A 14,683-nucleotide genomic window follows, 5' to 3' on the forward strand; every position below is an offset into this window, starting at 1 on the left:
CTGATACCCCCCACCCAAGGTCTTCCTCTCCCCCCTCCTCCCTTTATTCAGGAGGGCAGACTGGATTTTTACATTGGTGTAACCACTAGCCTGAAAGGTATGATGCTGGCCTTTAGGATCTAGAATCCATTGGATACATTCTGAGTCATCTTACCCGTTCTTGCCTCTCTTTGGGAACACAGATGAAAGGGGATATTTCCTTTGGGCCCCTCTGCTCCTGTTCTTCTAACCGTTCCTGGGTGAAAATAAGTGTTGGATTAGTGTTTCCCAATCTGTGCCTGCCCTCAACATATCTGAGAACTTCTTGGGATACTCTAGGATGAGAGGGGGTCTAGTGGTCACCAGGCTCACCCACCTGCCCATTTATATCCACCATCCCAACTCCATCTTATTTTTATCTACAGAAGGATACATGCTCTCCCCTAGAGGTCTCCTCAGTGGTGAGATAGAGGTAGGGGTGTGCTGACAAATGTTTAATAGCTGGTTTTCTGAAAATGCAGGACATACTTTTAAGGTTAGTCTGCTCTATTCCTATTTTCTCCATCACTTATAGCAGTCTACATTATCAATAAAAGCTGATGATATCAAGCCCTGAAGTGTAAATGCTCACAATGAAAATTTAACAACTGGCTCGCAGCAGGTAGAAGCTGGCTCCAGCATACCTCTGTGGAGAAGGTACTCTGGGCTTTTGTACCAAAATTTGGAATCCCCTGTTATTCCTTTTGCTACATCATCATCATCATCATCATCATCATCATCATCATCATCATCATCATCATCATCATCATCAATTTTTACTGGATCTGTGACTTCAATGGTATAGGGAATTCCCAGTATGCACACTCCCTCCACCAATGCAGATCAGACACCAGCCGTGTCTGATTATAGTCTTGGATTATAATCTTAGAGAGTTGCCAGGCAGCACTACCAGACCAAACTGGTAGGTGTCACAGATGGGATCTGAACCCAAGTCTTCCTGGCTCTAAGAGTGGCTATCTATCCACTATCCCATACCACTGCCTCTCTAGACAGATCAGACACCTTCCCAGCATCTGACAGCATTAGGAAAAGATCATTTGAATGCATAGAAGTTAACAAGGAAGCAACACTCAGACACTTTGGTAGTCACTTTCATTCAGGGCGGCTATCAGATAAGAAGGAAAGGAAGCAGAGTGTAGGGAAGTATTTTGTAATATTGTTTAGAAAACCTTTTTTATGGATATTGTTTGATGTGTCTAGAAACTGACTAACCCAAAAGCTTACTATAGAGGTCAGGCTGACCCTAGAGATGTTCCTGGGGAAAGGATGGTTCTGAGGAATGCTCAGATCCCTCCCAGGTCTTATTTTGGGTCCACCTTGAAGACTTGAGTTCAAATCTAGCCTCAGGCACTTACTAGCTGTGTGACTCTGGGAAAGGCACTTGACTTTTTCTTGCCTCATTTTCCCCAACTGTCAAACGGGGACCCTAATAGCACCTACCTCTCAGGGTTTTGTGAGTAAGAAATGAAATATTTGTAAAGCATTTAGCACAGGGCCTGGCATATAGTAAACATTAAGGAAATGCTCCTTTTTTTCTTTCCTTCCTAAGGTCCTTCCCACCCCTAACCTAACCAGTTTGGATAATCCCAGCTCTAACATTCTGCATTGTTCTATTGGGAAAGTCTGTCTCAGGCTTTTTTGGGGAGATGTTGTTGTACCCTGGTCACTATTCAACCTTCTCAGTCAACATCCACTTATAAAAGCTGATGATATTAATTGATTAATATTAATTGATATGGGAGAAATACCAATTCATTAAATGATATCAGAGCATTCCATATAACCCTAATGAATGCTTATTGATTGATTCTTCAGCACTTTCAAGCTTATTAATAAAAATAGCTAACATTTCTATGGCACTACTCTCCTCAGTAAACTACAGTGGCTCCCTATTTCCCCTCAGATCAAATATAAATAACTCTACATGGCATTTAACATTCTTCACTACCTGGCCTCTATCTACCTTTCCTGACTCATTGCATTTGATGTCGCTCCATGCACACTGTAGACCAGCCAGAGTAAATCCTACAAGACACTCCATCTTTTGACACCATGTTTTTGCATAAGAAGCTCCCTATGCCCAAGGTGTACTCCCTTTTCACCTCCATTTCTCAAAGTTCCAATTTTGTTTCAAGGTTCAGTCCAAAGAGCACTTTCTGAATAAGGCATTTCCTGAGTCCCTGAAGTGCTAGCATCTTCTCCCCAAGTCAGCATGTATCTATCTGATACATACCTATGTAGCACCTGTCTTCTCTCATGGTTAGTTCTCTCAGGGCATGGACCAATTTTTATCTTTGTCTCTTTAACTTTGGTGCAAAGCAGGTGTTTAATAAATGCTTGTTGATTGATTGACTCTGTCTGGAGCTGCGGTTTTTCACCTTGTTTGTGTCCTAGAGCCCTCTGGCAGTGTCTGGTGGAACCTATGAACCCTTCTCAGAATCATGCTTTTAAAGGCATAGAATGAAATTCATAGGCTTGTAAAGGAAACCGATCATTTGGAAATATAGTCTATATCCAGGAAGACTTGGATCAAATAAGGTCTCACAGCATGTCTAATAATTACAGTAATTTTGAAGTAGTGATGAGCGTCAATGACATGTTGAGATATCTGTAGCAACTGTAGTATATGATATATCTGTGATTTCTATTGGTGACACAGTCCCAGGACCTGGTCATACAATTGTGGGTTGTTGCTGCTATTCATTGTTTGTTTGTCCTTCCTTCTTGAAGAGGACCAATGATATCAGGAGGGTGATGTCTTGACTTGCAAGTGAATTAGATTTAAGTGAAGCAGAGCTGTGCAAAGTCACCAGCCTCACTCTCTCCTCCAGAGTCATCCTCCAGAGCCTGAGACAGATTCTCCCAATAGAACAATGCAGAATGTTAGAGCTGGGATTATCCAAACTGGTTAGGTTAGGGGTAGGAAGGACCTTAGAAAGGAAAGAAGAAAAGGAGCATTTCCTTAGTGTTTACTATATTCCAGGCCCTGTGCTAAATGCTTTACAAATATCTCATTTGTTACTCACAAAACCCTGGGAGGTAGGTGCTATTATTGTTTCCATTTGACAGTTGGGGAAAATGAGGCAAACAAAAGTCAAGACATAGGTCAGGATGACTAGCAATGTCCCCAGATGCCATGGGAGACCCTGATCTTTTTAAGCTATGGTCTTTCCCAGGTCTCAGTCTGTCTGAGGCAACACCCATTCAGTGATTAAAGGCTAGGTAAGAACTGTGCCTCCATTCATAATTGAGGGAAATGCTAAATTTCAGTTAAAGGTGAATGCAAATAACAATGTATTTTTTTCCCCATCCAAGTTTATGATCATGTTCAAATCTATCCATGGACCTTAGGTAAAGAATCCCTGATTGAAATGATAGAACTGTCTGCCCATCTTCAGGAAACTATCTCCTGATAAGGCTAAAATAAAACTAGGAATTTACACATGACTGAGTAACCTGCAAGAGGCAGGAGATGGCAGTAGGGTAGGGAGGAGCATCTTTTGGACATATCTCTATACTCCCTAAGGCAGGAAATAAGCCAGCTCCCGCACTGTGGGGCAAACATCTTCTGGTTCTTACGCTACCCTAAGCAGCATGGGGAGGGTCACTGAGCACAGCTAGAGGTTTTACTTCTTAGAATCAGGTAACATCAGAAGTGGAAGGAAACACCTGGTCCCAAAGCCTCAATTAACAGATGATTGAACTGAGGCTCAGTGATGAATGGGGGGCGGTACCTTGCTCAAGTCACACAGTACATAAGGCTTAAAACTATGAGGACATGAGGTATCAACTTCTATCCACCAGATTGATTTGACCGAGGAGGAGACAAAGGTCCCAGCTGGGAAAGAGTCTGAGCCAAGACCTCAAAGGTAGGAGAATCAGGATTTGAACCCAAGTCAGAGGATCGTGGGTAGAGGTGGAAGGCCATCTAGTACAAGCTCATCATTTTACAGCACGAAGGTCATGGGATTTATTTCTGATCACTGGGTAGTAAGTGTCAGAGGTGGGATTTGAACCCAGGTCCTCCACTCTTTCTAAGTGTGTTAGAAGCGTTTGCCACTGACCTTCTGATGCTTGATGGAGCGGTTTATCTTCTTCTCCAGGCTGAGCTGCTGCTCAGTCCTCTCCAGGGCTTCTTTCAGCAGAGCTTTCTCTTCCGCCTCCTTGTAGATTTCATCTTCTAGTTTACTCACCTGTGCCTGGTACACCTGCATGGGCACTTTACTCTGCCTGGCCCAAGAGAGAAACAAGGTATCTTTCTTCTGCCCTCCCGCAGTCATCATGACTCCAGTACCCTCCCAGGAAGGCCTTAGGGTGTTGTGGCACGAAGCCAACCAAATGGTTTCATAGTGAACGAGGGGCTAGGGCAGCAGCAGCAATAAAACTCCATAAACTGCCTCGGGATCTGATCCTCTAACAAGGCAGAGCTGAAGGGAATAAGAATTTATAGAGCGCCTACTATGTGCCAGGCACTGTGCTAAGTGCTTGACAATTATCATCTCATTTGGTCCTCACAATAACTCTGGGGAGGTAGGTGCCATTAATGGATTATCCTCGTATTACAGGTGAGGAAACTGAGGCACAGAGAGGTTAAGTGACTTGTCTGGGGTCACACGACTACTAAGTATCTGAGGTTGGATTTGAACGCAAGTCTTCCTGACTCCGAGGTCAGTGCTAAGGAGAGGAGGGACCCTGGAGTCCAACCTCCTCACTTTACATATGAGGAAACTGAATCCAAGAGAGGTGACTTGTCAAAAGTCACACAGGTTGTAAGTAATAATCATAATAATGTTTGTATAATGCTTACTATGTGTTAGGCACTGTACTAAGCTAAGGATTGAGGGTTGACCTTGGAGTCTGGAAACCTAGGGTTTGAGTCCTACCTCTGATGAGGACTAGCCATGTGGAGGCAGAGAGGAACAGTGAGTAGACCCACTGGAATTAAGACCAGAAGACCTGAGTTCAAATCTTTGCTATTAACTAGCTATTATTAAGGGGCTGCTAGTTAGTGTAGTGGATAGGGCCTGAAGTCAGGAAGACCTGAGTTTTCAAATCCAGCCTCAGACAATTACTAGCTATATGACCCTGGGCAAGTTACTTAACCTCTATTTGCCTCAGTTTTCCCATCTGTAAAATGGAGATAATAACCATACTTACCTCCAAGGGTTGTTATGAAGACCAAATGAGATAATAATTGTAAAATGCTCAGTACAGTGCCTGACACATAGTAAGCATTATACAAACATTGTTATGATTATTACTTACAACCTGTGTGACTTTTGACAAGTCACCTCTCTTGGCTTCAGTTTCCTCATATGTAAAGTGAGGAGGTTGGACTCCAGGGTCCTGCCTCTCCTTAGATGATGATACCATGATCTCTGGATGAGTCACCTAACATCACAGGGCCCCAGGCAACAGAGATTATGAATTACAGATGAATAACTGATCTGCGCCCTGGAGTTCCCCTTCCCCGTGAAATCCTAGGTTCAGACATTTTTGTTCTCAGGTCTCTCCTAGTTCAGTCAATTTTCTATTCTAGGCCTTTTTCTGTTCTGCTGTTCTATGTTTGAAGCTTCCTCCCACCACTAACGTTCTAAGTTCTAAAGTGTGTCCCAGATCTGCCACTTGCCATTATGAGTTCTCCTCCCAGCTCTGACGTTCTATACCGTGAAGTCCCTCCCAGCTTTCATAGTCTGGGTTCTATGGTCCTTTTCAGCTTTTAATGTTTGAAGGTTCCTCCAGCAGGTCCACCATTCTCTCTTCTAAGGTTCTCCCTGTGAGTTCTTAAAGTCCCTCAAGCTTTGAACTCTTCTGCCCCATGTCCCACTGAGATGAGCAGGGCTGCCCAGGTTCACAGTTTGGGTTAAACTTTGCGGTGCTGAACACTATATTCGATTTTCTTTTGAAGATAATTTGGTCCTTTTCTCCTAAAAGCCCTCAAGTCTATCCAGGAGGTCAACTGTCTTTGGGGAGTTGAGAATAGAAGATTATGCTTATGCATGGTGAGTATAAGTAGATTGCAAGGTGTGACTTATGCAAGAGAAGTGGTACAGAAGGCTAGTTATCAAGGGTGTCTATGGCCATACTTGGTATATAGTAAGAACTTATTAAATGCCAATTGACTGATTAGAAAAGGAGATGAGCTGGTAAATGATGGCCCCTCTAGAGTTGTGCTGATCTTTCTAATTTAATTAATTAATTAAATTTGAATTTATTAATTAATTTATTTAAAGAGGCAGAATGGGTCTTCTAGCTTGTTGACTAGATCTTTATCACAAGTATTCTTAACCTAGGGTCCTTTTGGTGGTTGCTTGGACAGATTTAAGGAAGTTTGTAAACTTGGATGGAGAAAAAATACATCTTTATTTTTGGTAACCTCTAACTGAAATTGAGCATTTCCTTTATTTTAAAATGTTAAAAAGAAAAGGGGTCCATAGGCTTTACCACACTGCCAGAGGGATCCATGGTCCAAAAAAGGTTAAGAACCCCTACTTTACCAGCTCATATTTAATAAGAACTGACTGTGTGCCAGGGATTGTGCTAGGTGGAGTTGGTGGGTGGGTGGGGAGGACAGAGACGAAAGTGAGATAGTGCCTGTCTTCAAGTCAGCAGTCTTTCAAATGGGATATTTAAGGTAAGGCATAGATCAAGGAGAGATACAGGATGTGGCTAGGCAATGGAGGGGATGCACACCTCAGGGAAAATGGGATCCAAACTGGCATTGCAGGAGACAATAGAGTTAAAATCTATCTCACTGCATTTATTCAGCATTTGCAAGTGATCTCTCTTATCCTTACCCAGCACCTAGATGGTCTGATTGCCCATATTTTAGGGGTGGTGTGTATGTGTATGTGTGTGTGTGTGTGTGTGTGTGTATGTGTGTTTGTTTCCCCAAGATAAGGGACGCGACTCTGGGGAAGTTTGTAAGAAACTTTCAGGGTACCTGAGTGCTTCATTATCTCTTTCGTATTCTCTCAGAAGCTCCTCCTTCCGCTCCAGCCGGTTCTTGAGTTGGCTGATCTTATCAAACACCAGCTCTAGGTCCCTCTGCCGAAGCTGGTTGACCTTTTCCCGCTCCTTCTGGGAAAGGTATTTCATAGGTATGTTTCCCGACATATCCCTGATGTTCATTAGGCTGCTGAGTGTTTTACTCATATCCATGTACTACGAAGGAAAGCAGTTTGTCGATTAAGGGTTTGACTGAGAAATGATCATGACTCTTTGAAAAAAAAAATTTCAATTTTCAATTCAGTTCAATTCAACAAACAATTACCAGGCACCTATGAAGGTGTATCTAGGTGGCATGGTGGATAGAGATCTGAATTTACAGTCAGGAGACCTGAGGTCAAATCTTGCCTTAGACACATATTAGCTTCATGGCCCTGGAAAAAATCATATAACCTCTCTCAGTCTTAGTTTTCTCATCTGTAAATAGGTTAATAAGAGTGCCTATCTCCCAGTAGTGTTGTGAGGATGAAATGATGTAGTATATGTAAAGTGAATCATGAACTTTAAAGCACTGTAAAAATGTTAGCTATTATTATCTGTAAATGGTAATAATGATAATAACAGTAGCACCTTCTTTGTAGGGTTATTGTGAGGAACAAATGAGATTATTTATATGTATATACATATATACATATATACACATATATATGAAGCACTATATAAATACTAGTTATTATTATTACTATTGTTATTGTTACCTACAAATATTGGCATCCTTGAAATGGCAGATCTATCTGAATGTTTGAGTACTTTACTAGGCTAAAGATGTTGTGGTTCAGTTCTTCAGCTCTTCAGTCATATCTGACTCTTTGTGGCCCCATGGACCATCCCATGCCAGGCCCTTTTATCCTTCACTATATCTCAAAGTTTATCTAAGTTTGTGTTCATTGTTTCCATGATACTATCCATTCATCTCATCCTCTGTTATCCTCTTTTCCTTTTGCCTTCAATTTTTCCCAACATCAGGGTCTTTCTTAATGAGTCCCATCTTCTCATTATGCAGCCAAGGTAAGCTTCACTGAGCATCAGTATTTGTCTTTCCAATGAATAGCCTGAATTTATTTAAGTGTTAACTGATTTGCTCTTCTTGCTGTTCAAGGGATTCTCAAAAGTATTTTCTAGCACCACAATTCCAAAGTGTTGATTCTGCAGCACTCAGTTTTCCTTATAATCCAACTCTCACAGTCGTATGTTGCTACTGGAAAAACCGCACCTTTGACTATATGGACCTTTGTCAGCAAGGCGATGTCTTTGCTTTGTACTATGTTGTCCAGATTTGCCACAGCTTTTCTTCCAAAGAGTGTCTTTTAATTTCATGGCTGCAGTGATCTTTGCGTCCAAGAATCTAAAATCTGACACTGCTTCCATTTCTTCTCCCTCTATTTGCCAGGAAGTAAAGGGACCACTTGCCAAGATCATAGTTGGTTTTTTTGTTTTTTTTTGGTTTGTTTGTTTTTTAATGTTAAGCTTCAAGCCAGCTTTTACATTCTCCTCTTTCACCCTCACCAAGAGGCTTCTATTTTTTTGGGGGGGGGGGAGTCAATTGGGGTTAAGTGACTTACCCAGGGTCACACAGCTAGTGAGTGTTATGTGTCTGAGACAGGATTTGAACTCAGGTCCTCCTGACTCCAGAGCTGGTGCTCTATCCACTGCGTCACCTAGTTGCCCCCACCAAGAGGCTTCTTAATCCTTTTTTGATTTCTGCCATCAGACTGGTATCGTCTGATGTTGTTGGTATTCCTCCTGGTAACCTTAATTCCAGTTTTTGATTGGTCCAGCCTTGTATTTTGCTTGATACATTCTACATATAAGTTAAATAAATAAGGTGAACAATTGATTGGTTTAAGATTGGAAAAGGAATATGATAAAGTTGAATATTGTCACCTTATTTAACTTTCATGCAGAGGCTAAAGATAACAAAGACAAAAAATGAGAACAACAAATCCCTGCTTTCAAGGAACTTACATGCTGCTGCTGGGATTTTCATGTCAGTCAATAAATATTTATTAAGCACCTACTATATAAACATTTATTAAGCACCTACTATATAAATATTAAGCACCTACTATATGCCAGGGACTGTGCTAGGTGCACTTAGATTGGCCTCTCATTTTCTGCTATTGCATGGGGCAAACAGATGCCGGGACCGGGCATTGGCCATCATCATGGCTGCCAAAATGATCTTCCTAAGGAACTGGCCTGCCTGGGTTACTCCCTTGCATTAGTCTGTGGCTCCCTATTGCCCATAGAATAAACTACAAACTCTTCATCTTCACATTTAAGGCCTTCCAAAATTGGGATTCTACCGACCCATCTAGCCTTATTTCATATTCTTCAATGTTCTAGTCGAATTAGGCTGCTGACTGTTCTCCAGACTTGATATTCCATCTCCATTTACACATTTGCACAAGCTCCTCCCAGTGCAGGAAGTTCACTTCCCCCTTGTCTCCATCTCTCACAAACCTGCCTCCTTTACCAGGAATCGAGCCTTGATTTCCCAACTTGGTAGCATTCGTACTTTTCTAAATTCCTCTTAGAGAATACTTATTTTCATATAAGTTTTATCCCTCCTCCTGCCTCCAGAAACACAGACTTCTTATGCCATTGTTTTGCTTTGATCTCCCTGTCACCTGGCACAGTGCCTGGCACTTAAGAGGTGCTTCTACAGCTGCTGAATTGTTGAATCAGTGATACTTTTAGTTTCATTCCCTGTTAGTCTTGTTCCTAGTTTCACTTGTGTCCGACTCTTCATGACCCCATTTGGGATTTTTCTTGGCAGAGATACTAAAGTGGTTTGTCATTTTCTTCTCCGACTCATTTGACAGATGAGGAAACTGAGGCAAACAGGGTGCCGTGACTTGCCCGGGCTCACACAGCTAGTAAGGATTGGAGGTTGGATTTGAACTCAGGTCTTCCTGGCACCAGGCTCAGTGTTCTATCCACTGTGTTACCTAGTCTCAAAGAAGTGGGAACAAATAAGTGAGAAAGTGTCTGGATTCAGGATAAGGAGCCCTAGGTTTGAGTCTTGGCTCCAAAACTGCTTATCTATGTGACCTTGGACAAAGCACTTACCCTCCTCTCTCATTCTCAGCTTTCTCATGCATAAAATGGGGACAATAATTCTTGTACTACCTATCTTTCAGGGCTGATATGAGTCAAATAAGCAGCAAATTTTAAAGCCCTACAGAAGGGGAGATTCATCATCATCCTTCAGCAATATTATTATCATTATTCATTCATTCATTTACTTATTCATTTATCTACTTGTTCATTCTTTCACTCATTTGTGTATTTTATTATTAGCATCTCACTGGGAGTCAAGTAGAAAACTTACAGATCAGTTATGCCATAGGGAAAACAACAGCAGGCTAGGAGTCAGTAGACCTCAGTGTTTGGCTAGGTTTGGCTATGAACTCACCATGTGATCCTCAGTGCGTAAATTACTTTGTCTCTCTAGGCCTCAATTTTTGCAATTGTAAACTGTTAGCCTAAAGAGCCTTTAAGGTCTCTTCCAGTTTTGACAATCAATATTCTACAGAGGCAACTGTGGGATATTGGATCCCACAGAGAGGATGCTCAGATCCCTCCCAGTGATGCCATTTCATGTTCATTCTCTATTCTATGTTCCCAGCTCTGACAATCTGTTCTAAGTCCTTAATCATAGTCTATGTTCTAAGGACTCTTCCCAGCTCTGACATTCTATGTTCTAAGGGCCCTCCCAACTCTGACACTCTGTGTTCTGAGGTCTTCCCAGCACCAACACTGTGCTCTAGGATCCTTCCTAGCACTGACATTCTATGTTCTAAGGGCCCTCCCAGCTCTGACATTTTGTGCTATGAGGCCCCTCTCAGCTCTGACATTTCATATGCTAAGGCCCCCCACTCCCCCCAACCAGCTCTGACATTCCATGTTCTAAGGGTCCTCTGAAGCTTTGACATTCTAATATTCTGTAAGGTGACAACATTCACTCAGAATTTCCAGTATCATACAATACTTAGGTCAAATAATGAAGCCGAATCCATTTTTACCCTCTTACAATCGCATATGATTCCTGTAGAGGCAGCTGATACAGACATAACTCTTCTCAGCTGATGATACACTTCATAGACATTATCTCATTGAAAAATAAGTGTCATTGATGTTTTCATTTTTCATCACACTTATTTCTGGACCCCTCTCCTCCACTGCCATAGCTAACCCTCCCTAATAACAAAGAAAACAATTCAGTAAAAACAAAGGCCCCAGTGACTGTGACTCACAAACATTTGACTTTCTGCCCTGGCAGCCCTTTGAGGAGAGGAGGGCACCATGATCACTATCTGTTCTCCAAGATGAACATTGGTTTTGACAATTACCCAGAGTTTGGCTTCCTTTTGGGTTTCTTTTGGTTTCCATTGCTGTAGGTAGCATACATATTGTTCTTTCGATTGGAGTTTTTTTTCCCCTCTCTGTTCCAATTCAAATAAATTGTTTCTGCTTCTCTTGAATTCTTTTTCTTAGTCATTTCTTGTGGCACAATAAAATTCCATTGTTTTCACATAGCACAATTTGTTTAATCATTGTCCTTTTGATGGGCACCCAGGCTGTTTCTAGTTCTTTGCTACCACAAAAAATGTTGCTACCCACCCAAACCTATTGCCCCAATCCAACACTCTTCCCAATTTTTATATTTCTTTCAAGGGATCTACCATCATTTTAGTCATTTAGGTTCCCAGCCTTGGAATCATCCTCAACTCTTCACCCAACTTCACTTTCTCACTTCTTACCAGTTGCCAAGTCTTGCTGATTCTGCCTCTTGCAGCTTGTCTCCTCTCCACTCATACAGCCACCACCCTAGCTCATCTTTTCAAGGGACTTTTGCACTATTTTCCTGATTGGTATCCCTGCCTCAAGACTCTCCTTTCTCTAATCCATAGCTGCCAGAGTGATATTTCTAAAGCAAAAGTCTGAAGATATCAGTTTTCTGCTTTAATAAATTTCAGTGGCTCCCTATTACTTCCAGGGTCAGAAAGTCAGTCAGTTAGCTAGCATTTATTAAGCACCTACTATGTGTCTGGCAAAGGGCTAAGCGATATACATTGGAGATACAAAGAAAGGTTTTAAAAAACAGTCCTTGATCTCAAGCAGTTCACAGTGTGATTGGGGAGACAACTTGCAAACAATTGTATTTAAGTAAGATATATACAGGAATAGATTAGGGTAGAAATCTCAAAAGGAAGGCACTAAAATGAAGGAGGACTGGGAAAGGGTTCTTGCAGAAAGTAGGACTTCAGATAAAACTTAAAAGAAGCTGGGTAAGCTAGGAATTGGAGATAAGGAAGGAAAGCATTCCAAGCATGGGGGTGTAGGGGTGGGGAACAGACAGTGAAAGTGCCTGGAGGGTCCCATATTGAACACCAGCATCTGGTCTCAAAATGGAGGTAAAACAGTCAAAACCCAAAGGAGCCAGAGCAGTTGAGAAAACTGTTTATTGTTGGCTTGAGTTTTGAAACTACGGATGATAGTTTAGGAGAGAACACTTTGAAAAATGGGACATTTTCACAGGTTGCGTGGTGGTGATGAGAGATCCCCGAACAAAACATTCCACAGGCTTTGGTTTTGTGACTTCTTATGTAAAAGAGGTAGATGCAGCAATGTGTGCTCAGACACCTAAGGCTGTTGGGTGTGTAGTGGAACCAAAAAGAGCTGTTTCTAGAGAGGATTGCTGTAAAACCCGGTGCGCATCTAACCATAAAGAACATCTTTGTTGGTGGTATTTTTTTTTAGGCGATTGGGGTTAAGTGACTTGCCCAGAGTCAGACAGCTAGTAAGTGTGTCAAGCGTTTAGTCTGAAGCCAGATTTGAACTGAGGTCCTCCTGACTTCAGGGCCGGTGCTCTATCCACTGCACCACCTAGCTGCCCCTGTTGGTGGTATTAAAGAAGATACAGAAGACTATAATTTAAGAGACTACTTTGAAAAGTATAGCAAGATGGAAACTATAGAAGTTATGGAAAGTGGAAAGAAGAGAGGATTTGCTTTTGTGACTCTTGATGATCATGATCCATGTGACAAAATTGTTCAGAAATATCATACAAAAAAATAAAAAAATAAAGAAAATTAAAAAAATAAAAAATAAAAATAAAGAAATAAAAATTAAAAAAAAAGAAATATCATACTATTAATGGGCATAGTTGTGAAGTGAAAAAGGCCCTTTTGGAACAAGTGATGTAGGCTGCTGATTCTCAAAGAGGTAGTGGAGGAGGCTCAGGAAATTTTATGGGTCAAGGAGGAAGCTGTGGAGGTGGTGGAGGAAACTTCAACCATGGTGGAAACTTGGTGGAAGAGGTGGTTATGGTGGTGGCAGAAACAGAGGCAGTTAGGGAGGTGGAGATGGCGGGTATAATGGATTTGGTGGAAATGGTGGCAACCAGGATGGTTGCAGCATCAGAGTTAGAGAAGGGGACAAACACTAGATATGTCATGAAGGTAAAAATTAAGGGACTTTACCAGTGGTTGGATATGAAGGGAGGGATGAAAGAGAGTGAGTAGTGAAGGATAACATTTTGCAATCCTGGGTGTGTGAGAGGGTGGTGGTACCCTTGACAGTAATAAGGAAATCAGGGGAGAAGAGGGTTTAGGGGAAAAGATACTGAGTTCAGTTTTGGACATGTTGAATTTTAGATGTCTACTGGGCATCCAGTTAGAGGCAGTTAGATATACAAGAATGAAAGTCAGAAAAGAGGTTAGAGCTGGACAAATATGTTTGAGATCTGAGAATCATCAGCACAGAGATAATAATTGAAGCCATGGAAGATCCCCAAGCTAAAGAGTACGGAGGGAGAAACGAAGAAGCCTCAGGACAGAGCCTTGGGGGAATCTAGCAAAAGAGACACAGAAAGAGTGGTCAGACAGGGAGCAGAACCAGGAGAGAGCAATGTCACAAAACCTAAATAGAAAAGAGTAACAAGGAGAAGAGGGTGATGGACAGTGTTGTCAAAAGTTGCAGAACATGTATAACCTGTATCAAATTGCTCGTCTTCTCAGTGAGGGTGTGTGGGGAGGGAGGAAGGGAGAAAATTTGGAACCCAAAGTTTTAAAAACAAACGTTAAAAAAATTGTTTTCACATGCAACTGGGAAATAAGATATACAGGCAATGGCGTATAGAAATCTATCCTGCTCTACAGGAAAATTGAAGGTGAAGGGGTTAAGAGAAGGGGGGTATAGCAGGGATGGCAAATGAGGGGAAGGGGTATTCAGAATGCATGCCATCTTGGGGTGGGGGGGAGGGACAAGATGGGAAGAAAATTTGGAACTCAAAATCTTGTGGAAGTGAATGTTTAAAACTAAAAATAAATAAATTAATAAAATAAAAAAAGAAACAAACAAAAGTTGCAGAGAGGTATAAAAAAATGAGGATTGGGAAAAGGCCATTGGATTTGGCAATTAAGGTATTATTAGTAACTTTGAGGAGAGTAGTTTCGGTTGAATGATGAGACTGGAAGTCAGATTAGAAGCAGAAAGTAAAGAGAGTGACAGGAGGGGAAGTCGAAGTGGAAGTACCTACTGCAGATAACCTTCTCCGAGACTTTAGCCACAGAAGGCAAAAGAGATATGGAATGACAGTAAAAATTTCCAGATTTGCAAATCTGTTCCT

The 14,683-nt window shown here is 41.6% G+C and overlaps 1 protein-coding gene and 1 pseudogene across 1 annotated transcript in view; one reads left to right on the forward strand and one right to left on the reverse strand.

Moving 5' to 3' along the window:
* FHAD1 (forkhead associated phosphopeptide binding domain 1) overlaps nt 1–14,683 on the reverse strand; it is a 174,400-nt gene that overhangs the window by 11,831 nt on the left and 147,886 nt on the right. The window contains exons 27-29 of the mRNA XM_027859802.1: nt 6,983–7,203; nt 4,104–4,269; nt 155–235 (exon numbers count right to left, since the gene is read on the reverse strand). Of these exons, the coding sequence (XP_027715603.1) occupies nt 155–235; nt 4,104–4,269; nt 6,983–7,203 (468 nt within the window). The remainder of the gene's footprint in view (nt 1–154; nt 236–4,103; nt 4,270–6,982; nt 7,204–14,683) is intronic.
* Nucleotides 12,384–13,501, forward strand: LOC114041374 (annotated as a pseudogene).

Source organism: Vombatus ursinus, unplaced genomic scaffold, assembly GCF_900497805.2.
Source record: "Vombatus ursinus unplaced genomic scaffold, bare-nosed wombat genome assembly UNPS02014172.1, whole genome shotgun sequence".
NCBI lineage: Eukaryota > Metazoa > Chordata > Mammalia > Diprotodontia > Vombatidae > Vombatus > Vombatus ursinus.